At 33.0% G+C, this 21,978-nt stretch overlaps 1 protein-coding gene and 1 long non-coding RNA gene across 23 annotated transcripts in view; one reads left to right on the top strand and one right to left on the bottom strand.

Moving 5' to 3' along the window:
• The window catches only part of LOC141506856 (uncharacterized), a 73,818-nt gene that overhangs the window by 35,610 nt on the left and 16,230 nt on the right, over window positions 1–21,978 (top strand). The window lies entirely within an intron of this gene.
• DYRK1A (dual specificity tyrosine phosphorylation regulated kinase 1A) overlaps window positions 5,441–21,978 on the bottom strand; it is a 207,023-nt gene continuing 190,485 nt past the window's right edge. For all 22 annotated transcript variants that reach the window (XM_074213988.1, XM_074213990.1, XM_074214000.1 and 19 more), the window contains 5 exons: window positions 17,977–18,123; window positions 13,954–14,094; window positions 9,729–10,035; window positions 9,371–9,495; window positions 5,441–8,640 (listed from right to left, as the gene is read on the bottom strand). In XM_074213988.1, coding sequence (XP_074070089.1) covers window positions 8,020–8,640; window positions 9,371–9,495; window positions 9,729–10,035; window positions 13,954–14,094; window positions 17,977–18,123 — 1,341 coding nt within the window. In that variant the 3' untranslated portion in view covers window positions 5,441–8,019. The remainder of the gene's footprint in view (window positions 8,641–9,370; window positions 9,496–9,728; window positions 10,036–13,953; window positions 14,095–17,976; window positions 18,124–21,978) is intronic.

Genomic DNA, 21,978 nt, shown 5'->3' with positions numbered 1-21,978 from the left:
TGTTTAGAACACATGTTGTTAGCTTGTTGATAAAAAATTATTTAAGATTTTTGATAGATATAACAGATATATATATATATATATATATTTGATTTGACTACTCTGATCATAAATATCAGGAATGGCTTAAAACAGATGTATACCCAATAAAGGTATTTTGGCATTGTCTTGAGGGAGGTATACACAGAGTATAATGGATAACACTGCTGGCTGCATCATGCTCTGGAGCACTGTAAAATCTCCTTAAAAAGAACTGTTAACCATTTAGGAGTTTGAATGTATATATGAACAACTAAGTGGAGAAGGAATGCCTATTTTCCAGTAAATTATAAATTAAGTAAATTAAGAACCTGCAGAACTCACTCTTCATTATATTACCTTGGACAGATTGCAAATGGTCATCAAGACCTAAAATTAAATAGCAGGGGCATTTTTCAGATTACTTTTGGGAAATTCCTGACTTCTCCTAGAAACTAAGGTTCATTTTTTAGTATTATTTAATGTCATTATTGGATGGCTGAATCCTGGAACTCGACAGTCTCTGAAAAATAAAGAATGAAAGGAGATACAGTGTGTCCAATTTAGATTTTTTTCACACATATCTTAATATACTATGCAACTTTTCCCCGCCTCTACCCTTTTACTAATCATTCTCCTTTCTAAATATAGTATACCCTTCTGGAACCGTATCTAGACATTGATTCTATTCCATCAAGTTAAGAGAGAGATACCTTTGCTTTCAAATATGCCCTCTCAAAACCAATCTAATTCATCTGCCCTCTTACCCATACATACTTGGTGCATATGTACATAAAGATATATGAAGCTAGGGAGTTTACAGCTAGTTCTATCCTGAAAGTTAATCTCTCTGAATTTCTGAGCCTCTCTAATACATTTAATCTTGTATTGTAAATACAATTACCTATAAGCACTTTTCTACTTTCCTCTTTGCTTTTCAATTAAAATCTTTATTTAGATAGTCAAGGCTCCAAAGAAATATTTACCATCCATTTGCTAGCTGTACTCCATATCCCAGTCATTAAACTTTGGAAGAATAATGAGTGAAACAGAGTAGAATCAAAGAAAACAATTTCAAAAGTCAGTGAAGGTGGAAATGTTGACAAGGAAGAAAATGGTTAAAACCAAGTTCATAATTAATTAGTTACCTGTGTTAAACCTTGCCTTTCATTGGAAATGGTGCTCTATATGTTTTAAGTTATTTTGAATGTCACTGTACCTATTTTTACTCTGCTGGTCAAAATAAATTGTTAAGTCAAAAATTGGAGTAATGAAGTAAGGCAGAATAGAATAATTGCATTTTCATATCCATTTAGCAAGACTGTTTTCTCCAACTGAAGCATTATATACTTTATGGATGAGAAGTGATAAATGATAGGTGAAGATCAACACATACTCAGATAAAGAGGTTTACCAATAACTTGACTTCAATTTCAATAACATCATCTCTTTGGCTCTCAAGAACTACTTATATCTGCCCCAACCTTTATAAGTCTACAGCTTCATTGATCACATTCTAGTTCAGAGCTGGTGAATAGCTTCTACCCCATTGCCTAATACCTTAGAAAGAAATCCCAAACCAAGCCTCCACATTATATGTGTATGAGAATCATACAGATGAATAAAACTGACAGGGCTAAATGTGGAGCACCTTCAAGATAATATTTACATGATTTTGTAGAGGCACTTAGTCCCCAAATCTACCTCTTTCCAAAATCTTTCTTTCAATATTTTAAGATTCTAAAAGAACTTGACTCCTCTAGCTTACAAACTTTTTGTCTACATTTATACCTTCATGAGCATTTACATTTTAAGATATACCTTCAAACTTTTTTTCTTCTAACATTAAATGCCTCCTTCCTTCCCATCACCAACCCCATTGGTAGTGATGGGGATAAAAATCAACTGTCTGATAATAATATGCCAGCTAATATTTTATACACTACCAATTGTCATATGATGAACACAATGATATCTTTAGCTATATTCTCTAAGTATTCTAAGACCTCAAAGAATGTCCAGAATACTTGGATGATGTCAACACTTGGATGATGTCACACCCCATTAGAATGAATTCAGTATAACAAATATCAAGTATTTACGTCATGCAACAGAGTAATAAATAAACAAAATAACATGTCATAATCTAAAACTAACTCAAGACCATTTAATGGCTTATCAAAGCAATCCTTTCTGATAGCTATTTGATGGGGACAATAATAAAAGTCAATCAAGAAAACAAGGTTTGTAAAACACTAACATACGAAAAAATTTAAAGCACTTAGGAAATTCTCAATCATCACCCTGTTCCCTTTTAGGCACCATATTTGTCAAAATATCCAAAATAGTTTTAAAAAGTATTTCTGGTTCAAGTCAAAAAGTAGTAGAATGTTATCTATCCTTTGTTTCAACAAATCATTCCCAATATCAGTTCCAGACTATTTCAAAGAATTAGGATATTATTCCAATATAACAAAATCTGTGCATGCCTTTTAACATATTAACATTTCTTTCCAATTACAGGTAAACACAAAGCTTTTAAAATATATTCCCAAGTCAAAAATATATTTTTAAGTCACCTAAGATTCAGTTTATTAGACTTAAAGTATTTCCCCCCCTTTCCTCCTTTAGTGAGTTATAACTTTCTCAATTGCATTCTACAATGAGGTCCCCTTTGCATAACCAAAAAATATAATGTTTCTTATGCTTCAGTTTTTATTTGGAAGATGCATATCCCACTTAAACTCAGTATACTTACCTTTAAGCCAGGGAATCATCAATATAAGATGTTTATTAGGCTTTCCACTTTTCATTACTGGGCAAGACTTTGGTGATTCTCACTATATATCATTTTTTTAAATTTCTTTGGCTGTTTTATCTCCCACCTCTGCAGAACATTTCTGGTGAGAGAACCTTGGATTATAAAGTGATCGAGAATAAATGAAAGGAAAATCAAATAACCCAAGGGTAGCCAGCAATAATAAAAACTGAACTGAAAATAGCCAAATAGTCCTGCAGTGTTTTGGACACGTGCAAAATATGAATATATTTGATTTTTTTTTTAACTTGTGTCAGTCTGAAAAATCCTATCAATGACAGGCATATCAGACAGTTGTAAACTTTGGCATAATCTTCACATGTTAAGAATGAATTCTATTTATATTTGTAGATATTGCTCCTCCCATCCTATCTCAGTATTTTCTAACAATATTATGTAATGTGTTGTTTTTGCCATAAAATTTCCATCCTGATGGTTTGTGGCACAGAAGTTCCTCTAGATCTATACCAGCAATTGAAAACTAATAGAAATAAAGGAGTCATTTTACATGATACAGAAGCTCCTCTTAAGTTTTTTCAAAGCTTCTGTGAAGAAAAAATTGAGTTTTCAGCATAACCCATTTGTTCTGGTGTGAAAATATTTCCCCCAAATATAAAAATGGGAGAAAATACAATGCTTTGGGATAAAGAAGATATTTTGATAAGATCTTTAAAGAATTATTTCATAACAATCAATTTCAAAGACAAAAATGGACCAAGAAAATTACCGATTAGCATAAATATGCTAATGATAAGGAAAAGCTCAATAAAATGTCATCATACTGGATATGAGAGAAATTACTAGATACTGACAATAGAGACAGTAGAAGACATACTTACCTTAAGGATTACTCTGAGAAAACAATTACATTAATACTTTAAATAAAAACCAGGCCTCAAATAAAATAAAGGGGCTTATTTTCAGTCATAAGACACCTTTTAGTGGACCTATAAATTGAACTGCTCTATCATTGAAAGAATGCAACATAGAATATAATATCTGTGGTTGCATTTCTATTTTACTTAGACTTACTTATATTACCATTTTGATTCCTATGAAAACTGGCTTCAAACTCAGAGAATCCTGGGATTGTGTGATCTACTCTTTAAAAAAATGCCTGAAAAGTAGATGTTGATTTTATTGGGAAAAGGAATTTACTCACCAAGAGATTCCCTATGCTAATAATATCATAGGTTTGATCTAAAGATTTTATGTCATATTGTATATATATATATGTATACCTATAATACACAAATATACAGCAATACTACATTACATATATAACTTAAATAGTAGAAAGGGCAATTTTATTGGAAAATATTTTTATAAGATTTTTTCATTTCAATAAATGTAAAGTATCAATCCCATTGTTAAAGCTAAAAGGAAACAGAATCTCATATCCTAAGGGAGTTCCGAAAAAATTTTTAGTTAAAAGTTTTAATATGCCCATAATCTGTGTGTGCAGTCTTATCTCAGTAAAAGATAATTTCTTTGAAATAAGTGTGAATGGTGTCCTAGTAAAGAGTCAGTCTGCAATTTATAGTTTCCACCAATAAAACTAGCAGTGATGAAATGCTTTTAATTCCACGGTCTGAGGATCTTAAAAATTTTTTAAGTAGAGGTCAGTTAAAAGGAAAGGAAATAGAAGAAATTTAGCATCTACACTTGAGAACTTTTTCTTATTTTTTTTGATGTTCTAAAGAGCTGTTTACTCAAAAACAACAAAAATTTTAAAACTCTTCCAACAACCCCCACGCCTAAAGTTGATTACATCCAAGATAAAAATTATTTGTTTTCCCCTTAGTGACATAAGGATGAGGGAAAGAAAAGATACAATGGCATGGATAAACCCAATATTAATTTTGTAGGTCAGAGAACTTTTACAGTTCAGTAAATTTAAGAACATTTTCCAATGTTCATTAAGTAAACATAAACTTCAATCCAGAGTTTTAGTATTCAGTTTTTAAAAAAAAAAATGCTACTGCCTACATAAAAATCTTTCATTACAAACAAATATTTCAGGGAATTACCTACATGTCTTACATAAGATTAATATTACCTTATCAATTTGTCTTTATCAGAAAAAAAATCATCAACTATTTATTCTCTTTCCACATGATCAAAAATATTACTAAGCTAATGTCTAAAAAATGAAAAATGAATAGTTAAAAGGAAACATTTTCTGGTTACCTTAAAAGTAATGTGCTTGGATAACTTTGAAACACAAAAGAAACCGCCCAAAATTTCAGTCTACTATTTGGGAAAGTAACCAGAATGTTTAAATAATACTTTCTTCAAAATAGTTCAAAGTACCCAAATAATCATCTAATCTTCACACCTGTACAAAAACTTAGAAATTAAATTAAGAACAGAAGACTGATGTATTAAGTTTAAAAAAAAGAACTCAAAATGATCTGTTAAACCTCCAACTTTTACTTTCAGAATTTTTTGAAACCTATGTCAATGTAACTAATATTTTTACATATTTGACTAAAGTTATACCCAGTATACCTACCAGACCATTACCTGGACCAGGGTAATTGCATAGGAAGATTTTTACTATATTTACATTTTTTAAATTAAAAAAAAGTATAGTAAAGAGTCTGAGGACAAATTATTCAACTGTTTATCATACATAAGACTGCATGACTATAATACAAAGGGCGTTTCTTTTTTCATTTAACGTTACAATATACACAGCAAGTCTGGACTAGATCTTACAATCTGAACACAGGTATTTAACCTTTTCCATGCTGTTTATGTTTACAATGCACATTAGTCCTGTAACCAAACTGTGTAGTAAAGCACACAAAACTGGACTGTAACATAACACAGTATGCAGAAGCATTGGATTTTATGGTTTTTTTATGTAAATATTGGTTTCAAAACTGCTTTAAATTTTTGGTGCTTCCTAAGATGTGGCAACCAGCACAGAAAAAAAAAATGACCTGACCCATAAAATATCTTAACTTTATATACCGAGACAGCAGTAACTATTGGATTCTTTTTTAAATATTGCTATACTCAAGATGACAACCTTTCATTCATTGTAAACTTCTCTGAACTGTTGAGTTCAAAAATTGTCACCCACAGGCTTGTTATTTTAATACAAAATAAATAAGGATCCTTCGATTAAAAAAAAAGTTTTATAAAACTGATATTTCCAAGTATCCATTCACATTTACACATATTGGGCCTCTCTTTTCAAGGTCTTGTATATAAAAACCTGTTTTGTTCAGAAAAAAAAATTGACCATGTCAGCCACATGGAAACGACTGATAAAAAGTATATGCTGTTCTGCTAAGTTATTTTTAACAGGGTTTATTGGCAGAGGTAGATTACTGCTTCTTTTCTAGGCTTTTTTTTTTAATCCTCAACAAATAAATAATCTATCTTCATTCTCCCAACTCGACCACTCAGAAACATTGGTCAATTTTAAGTGGGAACACAAATTTAGCAACTGCCAGACTGTGTTACATTAAGGCAGCATAACCTCAAACTAGGCACCTGTTAAATACAGCCTGTTAACTTCAGGACATACATGAGCTTTTTGCTTCACTCATGGTAACACTTTGGGACCTGTTGGTGCAATCAAGGTCTTACTTTCAAGTTTACAAGAATGTTAATCAGGAATACAAGAAACTACTGCTGGTTTCATAGCTTCTAGATCTTGTGTCCCTTTTCCCTTCAGAAGCCTGAAGACATTTATAATGTTAACAGATGTTATAGTCTTGAATTAGATGTCAATCTATTATGTTCAGTACACAGATCGTTATAAATGTATTGGCTATGAATTCAACAACAGTTCCAGTTTTGTTTAAGCAATAGTACAGCCATAATTTTCAACTGACATTTAAAAATGGTCTAGTTACACCTTGTGTCAAAGTGCAGAACTGCTACATTATTGGTTACAGACATCTATGTGCTATAAAAACAGCTTTGGTACAATAAATTATCAAAAAAGAAAATAAATTTTTGTAAAATTCACAGCATAATTGTGAGGCAAAAAAAGCAGTCACATAAAATTCTGCATTTTTTTAAAATGTTCAGGATGAACAGAAGACATCTTTGTGCAGAAGTAATGGTGGAGATACCACGTGCCGAGAAAAAGCAAAAGCAAAAGTAAAAAGCAGGAAGGGACACAGCTGTAGCTATTTCCATCAAACGCAAACCACTACTTCTGTGACCTTCAACCAATAAGGAAGTCAACTTTATGACACACGCAAAAGTGACCTTGCAATACCTTACAATTAGTGGGTCACAAAAGTCTATTTTAAAAGAAAGGCCTCTTGAATTACCCATTCTCTGTGTTTTCAGCATTAAGGACTGTCTGCAAAAGCATGTCCAATAGTGATTGCATTTGAAATGGTAGGCTCTTTTAACTTAGAGTCCAAATCCATAAGGCCAAAGGTTATCCCAAAGACCACCAATTAGACCTCCCCAGGACTGGCCAAAACTGACCCGTTGATTGCTTCTCAGTGCACCTTAGTTATGAGGCCAGCCATGTTCCAAATACTATCTGACTCTGGTCTGTAAAATGAGACACAGAATCCCAATATAATTGCTGCTTTGATCCTCAGTAGGTTCAGAAAAGGAGAATTCTGATCACCGCCACTTAGCATGCTTAATGTGCCTAAAAAACTCCAATACAACTGTCCCTTTGTACAGCTGAATATATTTTTGTGTAATCTGAAGGTCCCTCTTCCTTACAGTACTGCATATCTGTGCCCATGTGTGTTTGGAGGTTTAAAAAACCCAAATAACCCCACCCCCCACCCAAAAAAACCCTCATGGGGCCCTTTTTGTAAATTATATGCAGTGACTTTTTATTTTAAAATTAGTTGGCAAATGACTAAGACCAACATCTGAACATTAACTTTTGTAGAATAGAAAGACAAAAACACTATGATTGAGATGTGGCAAGATAAAATGGGGGAGGCAAAAGATGAGGTAACACCTCTGAGATATCCATTAAGGTGGGTTTAAACATGGCTCTTAAAAAAAAAAAAACACTTCACTGTCCCTTTGCAATCTTTTCAAGTTTAAAAAAATAGTCAGCTTTGCCCTCTTGTAGCGGTTCAGTGTGTTAAACTCCTTCTGATTCAAGCAGCTTTGCACTTGTTTTTGGAAAAAAAACACCACTTCTATAAAAACACACAAGAAACAAACAAGTTTCAATTTAGTCACGAGCTAGCCACAGGACTTTGTTGAACACAAACTCCTGTCATAGGAGATTCTTCTCTATCAATTCCTTGCCTCATAGCCAGATGTCCTTCAGTCATGTAATGTGTAGGACCTGTATTGGCAGAAAATTGGTATGCTGGATGTCCAGTTATGCCAGTCTCCTGGCGGGGATTGGAGTAGACTGTTAAATTAACATCCATGGCTCCATTCTGTCCAAAGTCCAAGGTATTAGCAACCACTGGGCGATTCTGGTAGGCTTGATTACCTTGGTTACCAGTAGAGGAGGAAGATGTAGAGGAAGAAGTAGTTGAGGAAGACAGGGATGTCATGGAGTGGTGACTATGGCCAACTTCCATAGAATCTTGGGTAGAGGAGCTGTTTGTTGGAGAATTGTAGACCCTTGGCCTGGTCCGGTTACCCAAGGCTTGTTGTCCATGGTGATGGTGGTGATGGTGGTGGTGGTGGTGATGATGGGAGCTGTTTCCATGATGATGATGTAATGCATTCTGTTGGGGGGCTACATGGAACGCTGTTTCTTGAACTGGATGAGTTTCAACAGTGACTTGTGTAGGTGCTTCAGTGCCTGACCAACCAAGAGGAGCTGGAAATTGCTGGCGCACCTATGAAAATTAATACAGAGGTCCATATTTTTATCTCAAATTCAAAACAATACTGATATTTAAGAAAATTGGGGGGGGGACTGAAGGAATTTAGCAGTTTTATCAAACAAATTTGAAGTCTATAAATAGAAAAATATATAACATATATAAATATAAAAAATTCACACCAACATGATCCAAGTAATCTTCTACTTCAATAAAGGCACTGCCTTTTTGACTAAATTACAATAGTCATACATGAAAATAGGGGACTAATTGCTTTTTTAATTGTTTAGGCAGATTTAAACTGTGAAATACTAATTATTGGTGATAATTAAATTTATGTATTTAATTATAATTACTAAAGATATACTTCATTTGCCAAATAAACCAGAAATTCACTATAAATCTCACTGAGGTGTTAAGAGCTAAAAGAAATACTAAAGATCATTTAATCTAACTTTCAATTTTTAAATGGAAAAAACAAATAAAAGGAAAAGTTCTCAAGGTTACACTAGAAATAGTAGAGCATGAACCTAAATATTTTGCCTCTAGTTTGTCATACGTTCTCCCAGAACATAAAATATATGGTAATGAAGCCAAATAACGTCCCTATTAAATATGCAAACATTTCAGTAAAGAGAAAGACTCAGTTAAAAAAAATTGGAAGCCATCACAATCACCTAATATTATCAATATGAGAAGAGCTACTGAAGTAAGCCCTTCATTCTTTAGCAATTTTAAAGTATACCTGAGGACTGTGTGTCTCACAGTCCATTGCTTGGACAGCAGCTGTAAAGTGACCACCACTATGCCGATGCTGATGTGTTGGATCTGACCGGGCCCTTCCACTGTTGCTTGTCCCTGAAGATCCACCTTAAAAGAACCAAAACAGAATAAAATTCTTCTATAGAAGTCATATTTCTAAAACTTAAACATTAAATTGGAAAACAAGTTATATGACTCACTTTGGGATGGCCTAGCTAAAATACATGAGTAATTTTGTCCAAAATTTTAAAATATGATGGAGTTTTGTCATTTTAAAAATGTGGTAAGTAGTAATGTTAAAAAGATACTAAAACTTTCAAGACTCTAAACCAAGAATATACCTGAGCTTGAAGATGTACTAGAGGTGGTTCCTGAAGACTGTGACTGCTCCATAGCAGGACTTGTGGAGACACTGTTACTTGTATTTGTACCTTCATCTGCTGTTTTCTTAAAAAAGCTATGCTGCAGGGCATAATATGGTTGAATTCTAGTCTTAGGGTCATAATCAAGCATCCTTAAGATGAGGTCTTTGAACTTCAAGTAGTCCGCTACAGTATGTCCAGATTCCCCAGCACGACGTCCCCCAGGTCCTCCTGTTTCTACTCCAAGAATATTATGAAGTTTGCGGGTTCCTGGTGGTTTGTACTCCTATTGGGGGTGGGGGGAGATTAAAAAAAAAAAGGATTTCTTCAAATTTGAAAAAAAATAGTCAAATACAAAATCAATTTTTATGATGAAACTTTTTATATATTATTTTTATATGTTATGACATGTATTTTTATTAGTATTATAACTAAATAAAAATTTAATAGAATTTTGCTTGTGGCACACTGCCATCTTCTGATGACATCATACTCAAAGCACAAGAGTAAGCTTAACATTGAAATTGCCTTAGTCTCAAAAAGGTCAACTAGCCTTGTGACTTACTAATTTTGCAAATGAGGAAATCAAATATTTTAAATACTTTTTACTCACATTTATTAATGGCATTACCTTAAACAGAAATTATTTACAGCCTAAGTTCCAAAGACAGTGCTATGAATAATAGTTCCATTTCTAGGCATATGAAATTCAATTTACTTCAATAAGCATTGTGCTAATTACTGGATATATATAAAATATATATATATATATATATATTTTTTTTTTTTAAAAAAATGTAAAAGATCCTGCCCTCAAGTTTATATTGTCTTGGGGTTAAGAAGGGAGAAAGGGAACAATGTGTACATATGGATATATATATATATATATAGTAATTTTGCTGGAATAGGGCTATTGGAACAGAGAAAAATAGAAGGGCCTCTTGAAGAATATTGTTCTTGAGATGAATTTAGGGTGGACCTTGAGATTCTGGGCAGAGAAGCATGTGAGGTCAGTCAGTCAAAATGCATTTAGACTAAGTTCCACTATGTGCCAGTCATTAGGCATGGGGGAATTAAAAAAAAAAAGACAAAAAAATTCTCGTTCTTAAGGAGACTAAGGGTCAAAAATCTGGAAGGTGAGAGACAGAATGCTGTAAGGAATAGTAATTTAACTGGAACTTGTAACACATGGAAGTATATAAAGATAAGATTAAGCCAAATCGTGTACAACACTAAATTTACAACAGAGATATATATCTTGTGGCAATAAAACACCACTCAAGTTTTCTGAGTAAGGGAGTGACACAATTAGAGTCTTGTAACTTAGATACACTTGGGATCATAGATATAGAATTGGGAACACAGAGGTACTTCAATCCAACCTCCTTATTTTACAGATGAAAAAATGAGACTGAGGAAGGTTAAATGATCAATCCAAGGTCACACAGAAAATGTATCAAGAAGATTTCAACTCAGATTCTGTAATGTTAGAGTTAGTGTTCTTTCCTTTGTACAATCTAGCTGTTGTATGAATAACAAAACAGAAGAAACCAGAGATGAGAGATGATCAAAGCTTGAACTCAAATGATTATAATGTGATGTTAAAGGGGAGTTGGGTAAGGAGGGAAGAGAAAGGAAATGTGGGAGATACAGCCAAGGAAGAATCAATGAAACTCTACAACTGGCTTTATACAGGGGAAGAGTGAGAGTGAAAAACTAAGGATGCCTCTGATGATCAGACCCTGCAAAATAAAAGATAGTGGTACCTTTGACAAAAAGAGGTCAATTAGGGGGTAGGGTAGAGTGGGTTTGGGGGTGGGATATGAATTCCATTTTGAACATGTTAAATTTGAAATACCTCTAGACTATCGAATTGGAGAATCCAGCACTCAGTTGGTTATGAGAAACCAGAATTTAGGAGACAGATGAGGGCTATATTAAAATGGATTTGGGAATAAACTGCATAGAGATCAAGGAACACCCAGGAGCATATGAGATTACAAAGAAAAAGGGTAAAAAGAGAGTCTAGGACAGGACCCTGTATTAAATTCAAGCAAAAGGGATAAACTGTGGATGAGAAGAGAGTTGAGAAGGAACAGTCCAACATGTTTGAAAAGAACGAGAGAGATCAGTCAAGAAAATCCAGAAAAGAGTGTCTAAAAGGCAGGAATTTAAAAAAAAAATGTTGAAAGCTGCAGAAGTCAAGAAGAATATAATGTATCTAGAAAAGATCTCTGTATTTAGCAAAAAGATCACTGCTAAGATCACTGCTAACTTTGGAGAGAATAGTTTATTTAAAGGTCAAGAGGTAGGAAAACCAATCATTCTCACATAAAACAATGGAGGAAAAATGTTAAAAGAGTAAATGAATTATATTCAAACAAAGACAGTAAAAGGTGATCAGATAGTTTGTCACTTATTGCTGAAGTTGAACCCTGTGTATTTTTGGTATATCTTTTAAAAAATACCAAACCATTTTGGATCCATTTTAAGAGTTACAGTACTCTAGACTCTCTAAATTACTAAACTAGCCAAGGGCTAATGGAACCTTGTTCTAGAGCAAATTCACTGACTTAGAATATAAGTTTTATATGCACATTAAATTTCTGATAGGACTTTCTCTTCTTATAAAGTGAAAGAGTAGGAGATAGGATGAGGAAAAGACTAAAACAAAACTCAACTGAAGAAAAGAGAAAACCTGACTCAGAAATCAGATTTTCAAAAATCCACAAAAGAAAGTTATTTTTATGTCTGGAAGAGAAGATAATATGGACTTTAGTTATCAAAGCTGAAAATGCTAAAAAACTATTAAAAAGATACAAATATTTATTCCACACAACCTTTGATAAAATTATGCGTCTTACACACCACTGCCCAGAATGCAAGGGGCAGCAAGTAACTAGGAGGCAAAAAGAAACCCACCCTAAAAGTTTAAAGTTCCTTGTTACATCTTCCCCAAAAGGTTATTGGTGACAGTTTTGTGACATTAAAATGCACATAAGAAGCAGATAAATCAAGAAAAATTATGAATATCTCATTTCATCTCAACATACATTTTAAGTGAAAGGACACAGGTAAAAATTGAAGATAAAAAGAGGAAAACTGATAATTCCAATTATCAAAGAACTTACAATTTATTGGAGGAAAGGAAAAGAAAACCTAAACAAATAAGAGAAGTATTGTACAAGACAAAATATGATAAAAATCAAAGAAAAGATATTTAAAAGTGTGAAAAGAAAAATTAAAGCACAAGAATTTCACTTTTAGATGGAATATTAAGAAAAGTTTCATGCACCTGAACCGACCGAGCTTTAAAAAGGAACCATGTTTAACAGTATAAAGTAAGGCTGGGAAAGTTAGCTAGAGTCAAGATCTAGCCAGAGATATAATTATCAGACCAAGGAGTCTGTTCTTTGGATTACAGGGAAAAGGGAACAAAAGGGAAGTGATTTAGGCAGAATAATACATAAAGAATAACATTTTGGCAGCTGTGAAAAGGAAGAGCTAGGAGACAAAGATGAGTTCAGAGGCTACTTTAAAAGTCTAGAAGATATCTCTAAAGACCTGAATAATTAACTATTTCCCTATAGTAAAATAGACTACACTAAGATACAATCCTTCTTTACCAAGGAAATAACTAAAGTTTATATATAAAAGTTACAGAAAAAAGTAAATGCTTTAAAAACTTAATTAAAAATATTTTTATTTTATTTACAACTACTGGTCTTTAAAGGTGGAATATAACCAAAGAATTTATGGAACACTGAATGCCTTTGCTATCTCTACAATAATGAAAAAACTGGAGAAAAGCATTTTTTAATATAATATCACAAATCACTCCTAGATTTGTATAAACACAACTTCCCTATTGTTCAGAAAACCAAAAAAACAAAATTCAGAAACAGTGATCCTTCTGCTGCACAGTGGCTTGGATAATAGCAGTAAGAGTTTTAATATGATGGTGATAAGGAAAAAGTACTAAAATTTTAGTCATAAGTCAATTCTAATTAATGAAATAATTTTTACTGTATAGAATGTTGGTGAAAGAAATATTTTATTTTTTTAATAATATAAATGCATAACGAAGTATTAACAGACAAAGCAATGCTTATAAATGGTGAAACACTAAAAGATAACATGAATGTAAACAATTATTTTGAAAGACATGCAAGTGAAAAGTGATCCTATCACATGATCTTTTTACCCTTTTTCCATCTTTGGTCTTCTTTAAGTTCCAAGTGCCATCCGGCAACTTCTCAAAGAACTTTCTTGCTTTGGGTGCTTGGTCAAGAATATGTGCAGGTGCTATTCCCAGAACTTCCACTATTTTATTCATCTGATCCACCTGCATAAAATGGCAATAATCGAGTTAGAAACTCTACTGTATGTTATATCATCAGTTCTGTTCATTATTACTACTAAAATTTTTTTATGAAAACTTTTTCAATCGATAAAGGTCTTTTAAGTATGGGTAATGATTTATCAGCCATGTTGCAGAGATTCATTATAAGAATGAGTAATTAAGTCCACAGTCTTTACATGCAAAAATTTTTTGAAAAATTTATTTGCATAAACAATTGTCTAGAGTAAGACTGTATAATGTAGTGACTGGAGAGGTTTTGAGTCAGAACCAGAATCTAATCCTTTCTCTGATAAGAGATCATGATCATCATGATCATGATCACCATCATCATCATCATCATCATCTAATCCTTTCTCTGATATCATTTATAAAATGACAGAATTCTTTGAAGAAGTAATACCCACAAAGAGACTTTAAACATGGATTGTAGAAGATAAAAAAAGACATTTTATAACTTAGGTAGAAGAGGGCAAAAGGGATAAAAGAAATGAATTTAATGTAAATGTAAAAAGAAAAAGATAATGAAAAACAGGAGACCAGCATTTGAAAGCAGTATTTTCCAACTACCTAGCAATGCTCTTTTCTCAAATGATCAAAACTTTAAAGTCATTAGTTTCCTCCAAGTGTAAAATAAGAATATTGACTTAAAGATTCCTTTCCTTCAGTCAAGTTAACTCTAAATAATTCAAATTGTTATGCCATAATTCCTATTGGTTCTAAATACTAGAATTTAAGTATTCTTTCTGTCACTATTTATCCCTATAAAGTTCTAATATGTATTCTCCCAGGAGGATTACTAGGAAATTTAACAATTCATGTATCCCAGTGCATTACCACATTACTATGCGTGCCCAACACATAGCAGAGAGTTAATATTATTGGTAACTTAGTACTCATTACTGTTACTTGACAGGCCCATATCTCCATTTTGGACCCAATATTTTTGGAATCTATTTTACTTAAGATTTGTGAAAAAAAGCATTATAATATACCATAGTCTACTCTTTTTTGCCATGAGTTTTTTGATCAGTATATGAGTAAACTGTGATTTTTTTTAATTCTTCAGAAAATATGATGTTATTGTGATTCGCAGTCAATGTGGTCAGGAGAACAACAGTAATACTAAATAGTATCAATAGTAACAAGATATAGTTTCAAATCTATCTGAACCATCAAAAAAGGTGAAAATGAGATGATAACATCACTGGTAATACTTATTATTACAACTTGCACCAAAATGCTTTTTGAAACCTACAAAGAATGAATTTTCACTCTAATACTTTTTTCAACTTAAAAAGTAGTTATTTTATTCATCTGCACAACAGTATATGGGATAAATGCTAAATATAAATGATATATCGGGATACTGATTTGTCTCAGGATCTTTTTTATCTGAACCACACTGAAAAATGTCAAAATTGAAATGATGATGATGATGATGAAGTATGATAATGGTGGCACAGGGAGCAGTTTGGGATTTTTGAAAATGCCAAACAATTACCAAAATACAATCTAGTAAAATCCCTTTCTCCTATTTATCTACGGACCTAGCTTACTACCCTCCTTGTATTACCTGTTTCAAACAGAAGTACTGAATATCAACCACCATATCTTAGACTGAACAATAAGCATATTTCATCTATTTGGTTCTTTTGTGGAAAGTTAGTTCAGTTTTTTTGAGTGGTCAAAGACATCAGTGAAAAGATTTGGTATTATATCCTGAGGCTTTACAGAGTCTGTAGAATTAGATAACATACAAAAAGAATACTAGCAGACATATATAGTAAATCTTTATTCCATTTTTACTGTGTTGAAAGTGTTCCATAATGGTGAATATTTTTGATAAGCACATATGCCTATTTGACTAATGTTGCCAATCAGATAATTAATGAAAAAGTTACAACTGAAGTTAAATTAATAATTTAACAGGTGCAAAAGGGCAACTTGTCCCTCAAGGCTTCTCTTCTTATTTATACTCTTTCAATAGTGATCGCATCATCATTCATGGATTCGGTTATCATCTTGAGCCTGATGATTTTCAAATCTACTTTCTCCAGCCCTTTACTCCTCTGCTGACCTTCAGTTTTCTTTAACTATCTATTAAACATATCAAAGTAGCAAATTCAACATGTCCAGGACTGAACTCAAAATTCTTTTCCTCTTCCAAACTTCCCTGCTATTGTTGTGAACTCTACCATCCAGTACTACAGGCTACCTAGGTGTCATCTTCAAGGCATCACTCTGACACCATTTCTCTCAAATTCAATCTGTTGCAGAAGTGTATAGATTTTACCTTCATAATACCTCTCAAATTCAACCTCATTCCTCCTTTTCTGATACTGTGCCACCCTGGTGCAAGTCCTTATCGCTTCACTCCTGTCCAGCTGGTTGGTGTCCTTGTCACAAGTCTCTTCACCATCCACTGATGCAGAGCTTTAGTAAACCGTGTCACCTACCCACTCAACAAACTTCAGTATTCCCTATCAACTTCCAATATCAAATACAAAAACCTGTTTATCATTTAAACAAGGTCTCAAACCCAGCCCCAACCCCACCTTTTCAGCCTTCTTACACCTTTATACTCCCTCTCCCAAATCTGTGATTCAGGGTTGATGGTTTGTCTCCTTGATATTTCTTTTTTCTCAATTGATATTTTATCTTGATATTCCTTAAACATGACATTTAATCTGACTCCTGGAATTTCTACTTGCTGTCCTTAAGGACATTTCTCAATACAGCCTTTTTCTTTCCCAGAAAAAAAACCATTTCATATTAACAAATTTAAAAAAGAGAAAGTACAGTTCAGAAAATTAACATATTGAAAAAGTGAAACATTATTTGTAGTATTCCAAACCCATAGTTCCCTACTTCTGCCCAGGAGAAGGTGTTGAAGGATACCTTCTCGTTCCTGCTTCCTGGTTTAGATGGAAGTCCCAGCTAAAATGCCGCATTTATAGGAAATGTTTCCAAATTCACTAAAACTGAGTGCCTTCATGTGCTTATTATTTCCTATTATTCTCTCTCTCTCTCTCTCTCTCTCTCTCTCTCTCTCTCTCTCTCTCTCTCTCTCTATATATATATATATATATATATATATATATATATATTGAACAAAATTGCTTGCATTTTGCCTCCCTACTGCACTGTGTAGTTTCAGTGCTTTAATGCCAATTGTCTTGTCTTGATAATTAAGTTTAAAGAATCTCATCAAATTCTTTACAAAATTTCTCTGTTAAACTCATAATCTGTAATCCCATAAAAAGTTATTTTATGATGATTTTTTTATGTACATCATGAATACTGCAAGGTAAAATGACCCAGTGTCCAAATCTATCAACTCCTTTATTTAACTCTGTAAGAAAACCCATATGCTATCTTTCTATTCAGATGTAATTTCCTTATACAAGAATGTTAATATTGATAGTATTTGTCATTATTAAATTATTAATATTTATATGGTATTAATAAATTTAATTATTTGGGCAGAGTTCCAGAAAGTAATCTAAAGTACTTATCCATTCTTAAATATCACTCAAAATTCACACTCCTCTCTTGTTATCTTCACTCAAGTTCACTTTCATGATGCCTAAGATATCTAAAATTCATAAAGCAAGACTTCTTAAACATTTCAAATTAAATTGAATGCTTCAGTTATTTATTATGCCAACCAATTTAAATGTCCATATTCACATTTAATAATTCTGAACTCACTGTTGTGTGACAATAACACATAAAATTAAATAAAGAACATAAAATGATCTATTTAAACAATTATTTAATTTAAACAATCTGATAATTAATTTAGTGCCTACTACTTTGGGGGGGGTAGCCTAATGATAATAAGAAAAAAAAATCATTACACACCTCATTGGCTCCACTGAAAAGAGGTTCTCCAGTGTGCATTTCAACTAAAATACACCCAAGGGACCACATGTCAATAGCAAGATCATAAGGCATTCCCAGTAGTACCTCTGGAGAGCGATAAAAGCGACTCTGGATATACTGGTATATCTGAAATATAATTTTAAAAAAGTTTCATGGAATTTTTAGTTTCTTGACTTGTATAATTCTAATAAATAAATTTCTAAGAACAATTGTTAAAGGGAAGTATAATTGGCAAATTCCTCTACTAGGTTCTGTTTATATTTATGTTTTGAAGAATTATTTTTGATGTGTAATTGTATCATGTTTGTATATAAACTACATTTCTCAATATAGTCTTTCCTTCCCGGAAATACCATTTCATATAACAAATTAAAAAGGAAAATGTAAGCACAGTTTAGAAAATTAAAATACTGGAAAAATGGGAAACATTATTTGCAGTATTCCAAACCAACAGTTTCTTACATCTTCGATAGAGGAAAGTGTTGAAAGATAATTGTTAAAATGTTATACATGACTACAAGAGATAGTACAGCACAGAATTAGAAATAAAGCATATTTTATTAAATTCATATTATGCTTCTTAAATAAAATATTGTAAAATAAATTAACCTTGCAAAGAAAGCCCAACTACTTATGAATTGAATTATTTGCTGTGGGAATTGCTTGGTTAACCTGATAGATATACAATAATTACTTGAATGTTTTAGGATACAGTGTCAAATAGCTATAAAATGTAATTGAAATCTAATGAATTGGGGCAGTTAGGTGGTGTAGTGTTTAGAACACTGGCCTTGGAATCAGGAGGACCTGAGTTCAAATCCAGTCTCAGATACTTAATAATTGCCTAGCTCTGTGACCTTGGGCAAATCACTTAATCCCATTGCCTTAAATAAATAAAAAATAATGATAATTAAAAAAAGAAATCTAATGAATTCTACTCTGAATTAACTTTAGTAAGGTTCAATAAAATCTTCTCTTTTAAAGTTGAATTCTTTTTTTTCCTATTAAAGATTATTTGAGTTTTACAATTTTCCCCCCAATCTTACTTCCCCCCCCATGGGAAGCAAACTGTCAGTCTTTATAAAGTTGAATTCTTAATCAAAAAACAAAAACAAAAAACATTACCATCATTTGTTGTTTTTTAAAAACAAAAGTGCTTTAACAACAACTTTGAATACTTAAATCTTTATTTACCTTACATAATAAAATATAGAAAGCTAGATTTTTATGGCTAAAGTTCACTTCATACCAGTAGAACAGGTAAAGCCTCAAATTAAAATACATTTTTTTGATTAATCAAATCCTGACCCTTAAAAAAAAGCTATTTTTGAAAAAATAAAATATCCTAACTAAATAATCCTTCATTCAGCTTCCAAAAGAGGTATGAATTTTTGTGCTTTACCTTAGACTACAACAAAGCAACCACAGACCCCATTTTTTAGGACTTCATTAATCATTAGATGGAACCACAGGAAAGTATGTAACTGTTTTTCCTTTCCTTCTAAAAAACTATACAGAATCATTTTAGCATCAGAATCTCTATGAGGTATTCCACCCCACCCCCCAACCCACTGCTGCTTTCAGTTCAGGTATAGTATAGATGTTTAGAGAGTTAAGAGAGTTAGAGATTGAGAGACAGATAGAGAGAGAGAGAGAGAGAGAGAGAGAGAGAGAGAGAGAGAGAGAGAGAGAGAGAGAGAGAAGTATGCATGAGTGCAGTAGGACAATATGTATTTTGTATATACTTTTATTAATTCATTTTATTTCTATGCTGAGTATATGTAAATATGAATGACACCTCCATTAGAACATAAGCTATTTGTGAGGAGGCACTGTTTGTATTTGTATCCCCAGCTTTATGTAGCAGATATTTAATAAATACTTGGTATTGTAAGAAAAAATGGAATTAGAGATCAGAAATGGATTTAACAGAATCCTGACTTTTCATAAGTTTCCTGAAATTCATAGTCCCTCAAATTAAAATGATATCTAGATTCATATTCCTGCCTCACTTTAAAGCTGGTTTCATATGTAAGAACTAGTGGTGAATCCCTTTAGTATGAATTACTTTTTAGACATCCATGTTTTGTTCCTTCCTGTTTCCTACTTTTTAAATCACATTTTCTTGCCCTGCACCTCCAAATATCTAGATTCCCTTTTAGTTCTGGAGCTCTCGACCTGAGATCTCTGTTGTCCAAATTGGTAAGTGTCTTGTGGTAAAATAGACTTGAGGTGACTTCAGGCATGCTTCATAGTCCACCTAGGTCATGTTCATCCCATCTCCCTCTCCATGACTTCCAAGTCTCTGGATGTTACCATCTGCTTTGATGGTCCCTTCCCACTTATGGAACTACAATAAGATCAGTATAGTTATAATACTGAAAAGAATATGCCATTTACCACCCCCACACACTTCTGGTTCAACTCCCGTTCTAATCTTTTCCCAGACCAAAACACTGTGGTCTTCTGTGCCGTCGTCCCCATCAGAATTAAGTTCCTGAAGGGATGGTCTCACTTGTGTATTTATACACCAGGTGCTTATTTCATTCATTCCAAAAGAGAACAATCTTGTTCCTCAAGGCTTTGAAAATCCATTCTAATACACTTTCCTGCAGGGTGGCAACAAGGTGACAGTAAAAGACTATTCTGTCTCCCAAGGGAAAGAGGCCTTATCTATGAACCAGACTGTGGCCATGTAGCTCATAACAGCAGAGTCCTGCAATTATTTCAGTCTCTATTGGGTCAATTCTTTTCTGCTTTTAAATAAAGGAGTTTAGAACTAGAATGTGATGCTGAGGTGTTTCAAAAGGTCAACAAAATAAGTTTGAAGCCATTGAGTAAGAGTTCAGGATAGAACTAAATGAAAGCCAGTCAAGAAGTAGAATATTATTACAGCAAAGATGCCAGATTGGGAATAAAGAGAGGAACTCCATTTCCTATGCCACAGTCAGAAGTGACGATGGGGCAAATACTTTAGAAACTGATATAAGTTTGAGCCCACTTTCCCCAAGGAACAGAGTTTGCCTTTAGGTGATGGGAAAGGAAATATCTGTTCTTGTTTTATTGTACCTTCTCAAGAAATATCCCCTCTGTAAAATCTAATTTAATTAACATAAATGGGTTAAGTGACATTGGAATACTAAAAACTGGTAATTCCCATTAGGGAGAATAAATTGCGAATTGTAGCTCAAGCTGCTGGTATTAAAAACCTAAGTCAACCTCTGCAACATAAAGACAGGATGGGGATTAGAAGAAGAAGAGATGACTGACATGCTCTTTCCAGTTGAGCAACAAGCTTTATTGAATAGGATTATAGTTACAGAGGTGGGAAGGGACCTTCAAAGCAGATGCAAGGATACTCCTAGAAGCCAGAGGGAGAATATGGTGCTTTACTCTGGAGGGATTTATTAGGGTAAATGAGAGTTAGATTAAGGATTCTGATACACTTAAATCAGAATTAGAAATAAGTGAATTTTGGTTATCATTTAGACCTGATGCCCTATAATTACAAAGCCTCCCTGGCCACTTTTTCTAGCACAAGCTGCATTTTCACTCATTCTCTTTGGTTCAGTGGTCAGAGAAGAATATACTACGTTCCCTATTCCTACTTTCAGGTTCAACCTTGCCCTTCTTTTTTGAGGTTCGTGCCTTTCATATCTATCACTCAATCAATATCTTGGTATCAGATGTCTTCAGATCATTGTGTTCTTTTCTTAATGAATTTAGAACCTGGATCAAGTTTTCTTTCCTTTTCAATTTCTGTCTTCATACTTAAGGTTATAAACATATATAATGATTCTTCCTCAAAAACTGTAACCAGTTAGTTCCTCAACCTATTCACTTGGCATGTCCCTATTCATCCACTTACCTTAGGGAGAAAGATGATCATACTCTTGTTCCTGCCACCACTCATAAATGTACCACCTCCAAATTTAAAAATTCCCAAATCCTTTTCTTTGATAATATTCTATTAAAATTCTA

This window comes from Macrotis lagotis, chromosome 1, assembly GCF_037893015.1.
Source record: "Macrotis lagotis isolate mMagLag1 chromosome 1, bilby.v1.9.chrom.fasta, whole genome shotgun sequence".
Classification (NCBI taxonomy): Eukaryota; Metazoa; Chordata; class Mammalia; order Peramelemorphia; family Peramelidae; genus Macrotis; species Macrotis lagotis.
The sequence above is the reverse complement of the archived record's forward strand: the minus strand, read 5'-3'. Positions and strand labels throughout refer to the sequence as shown.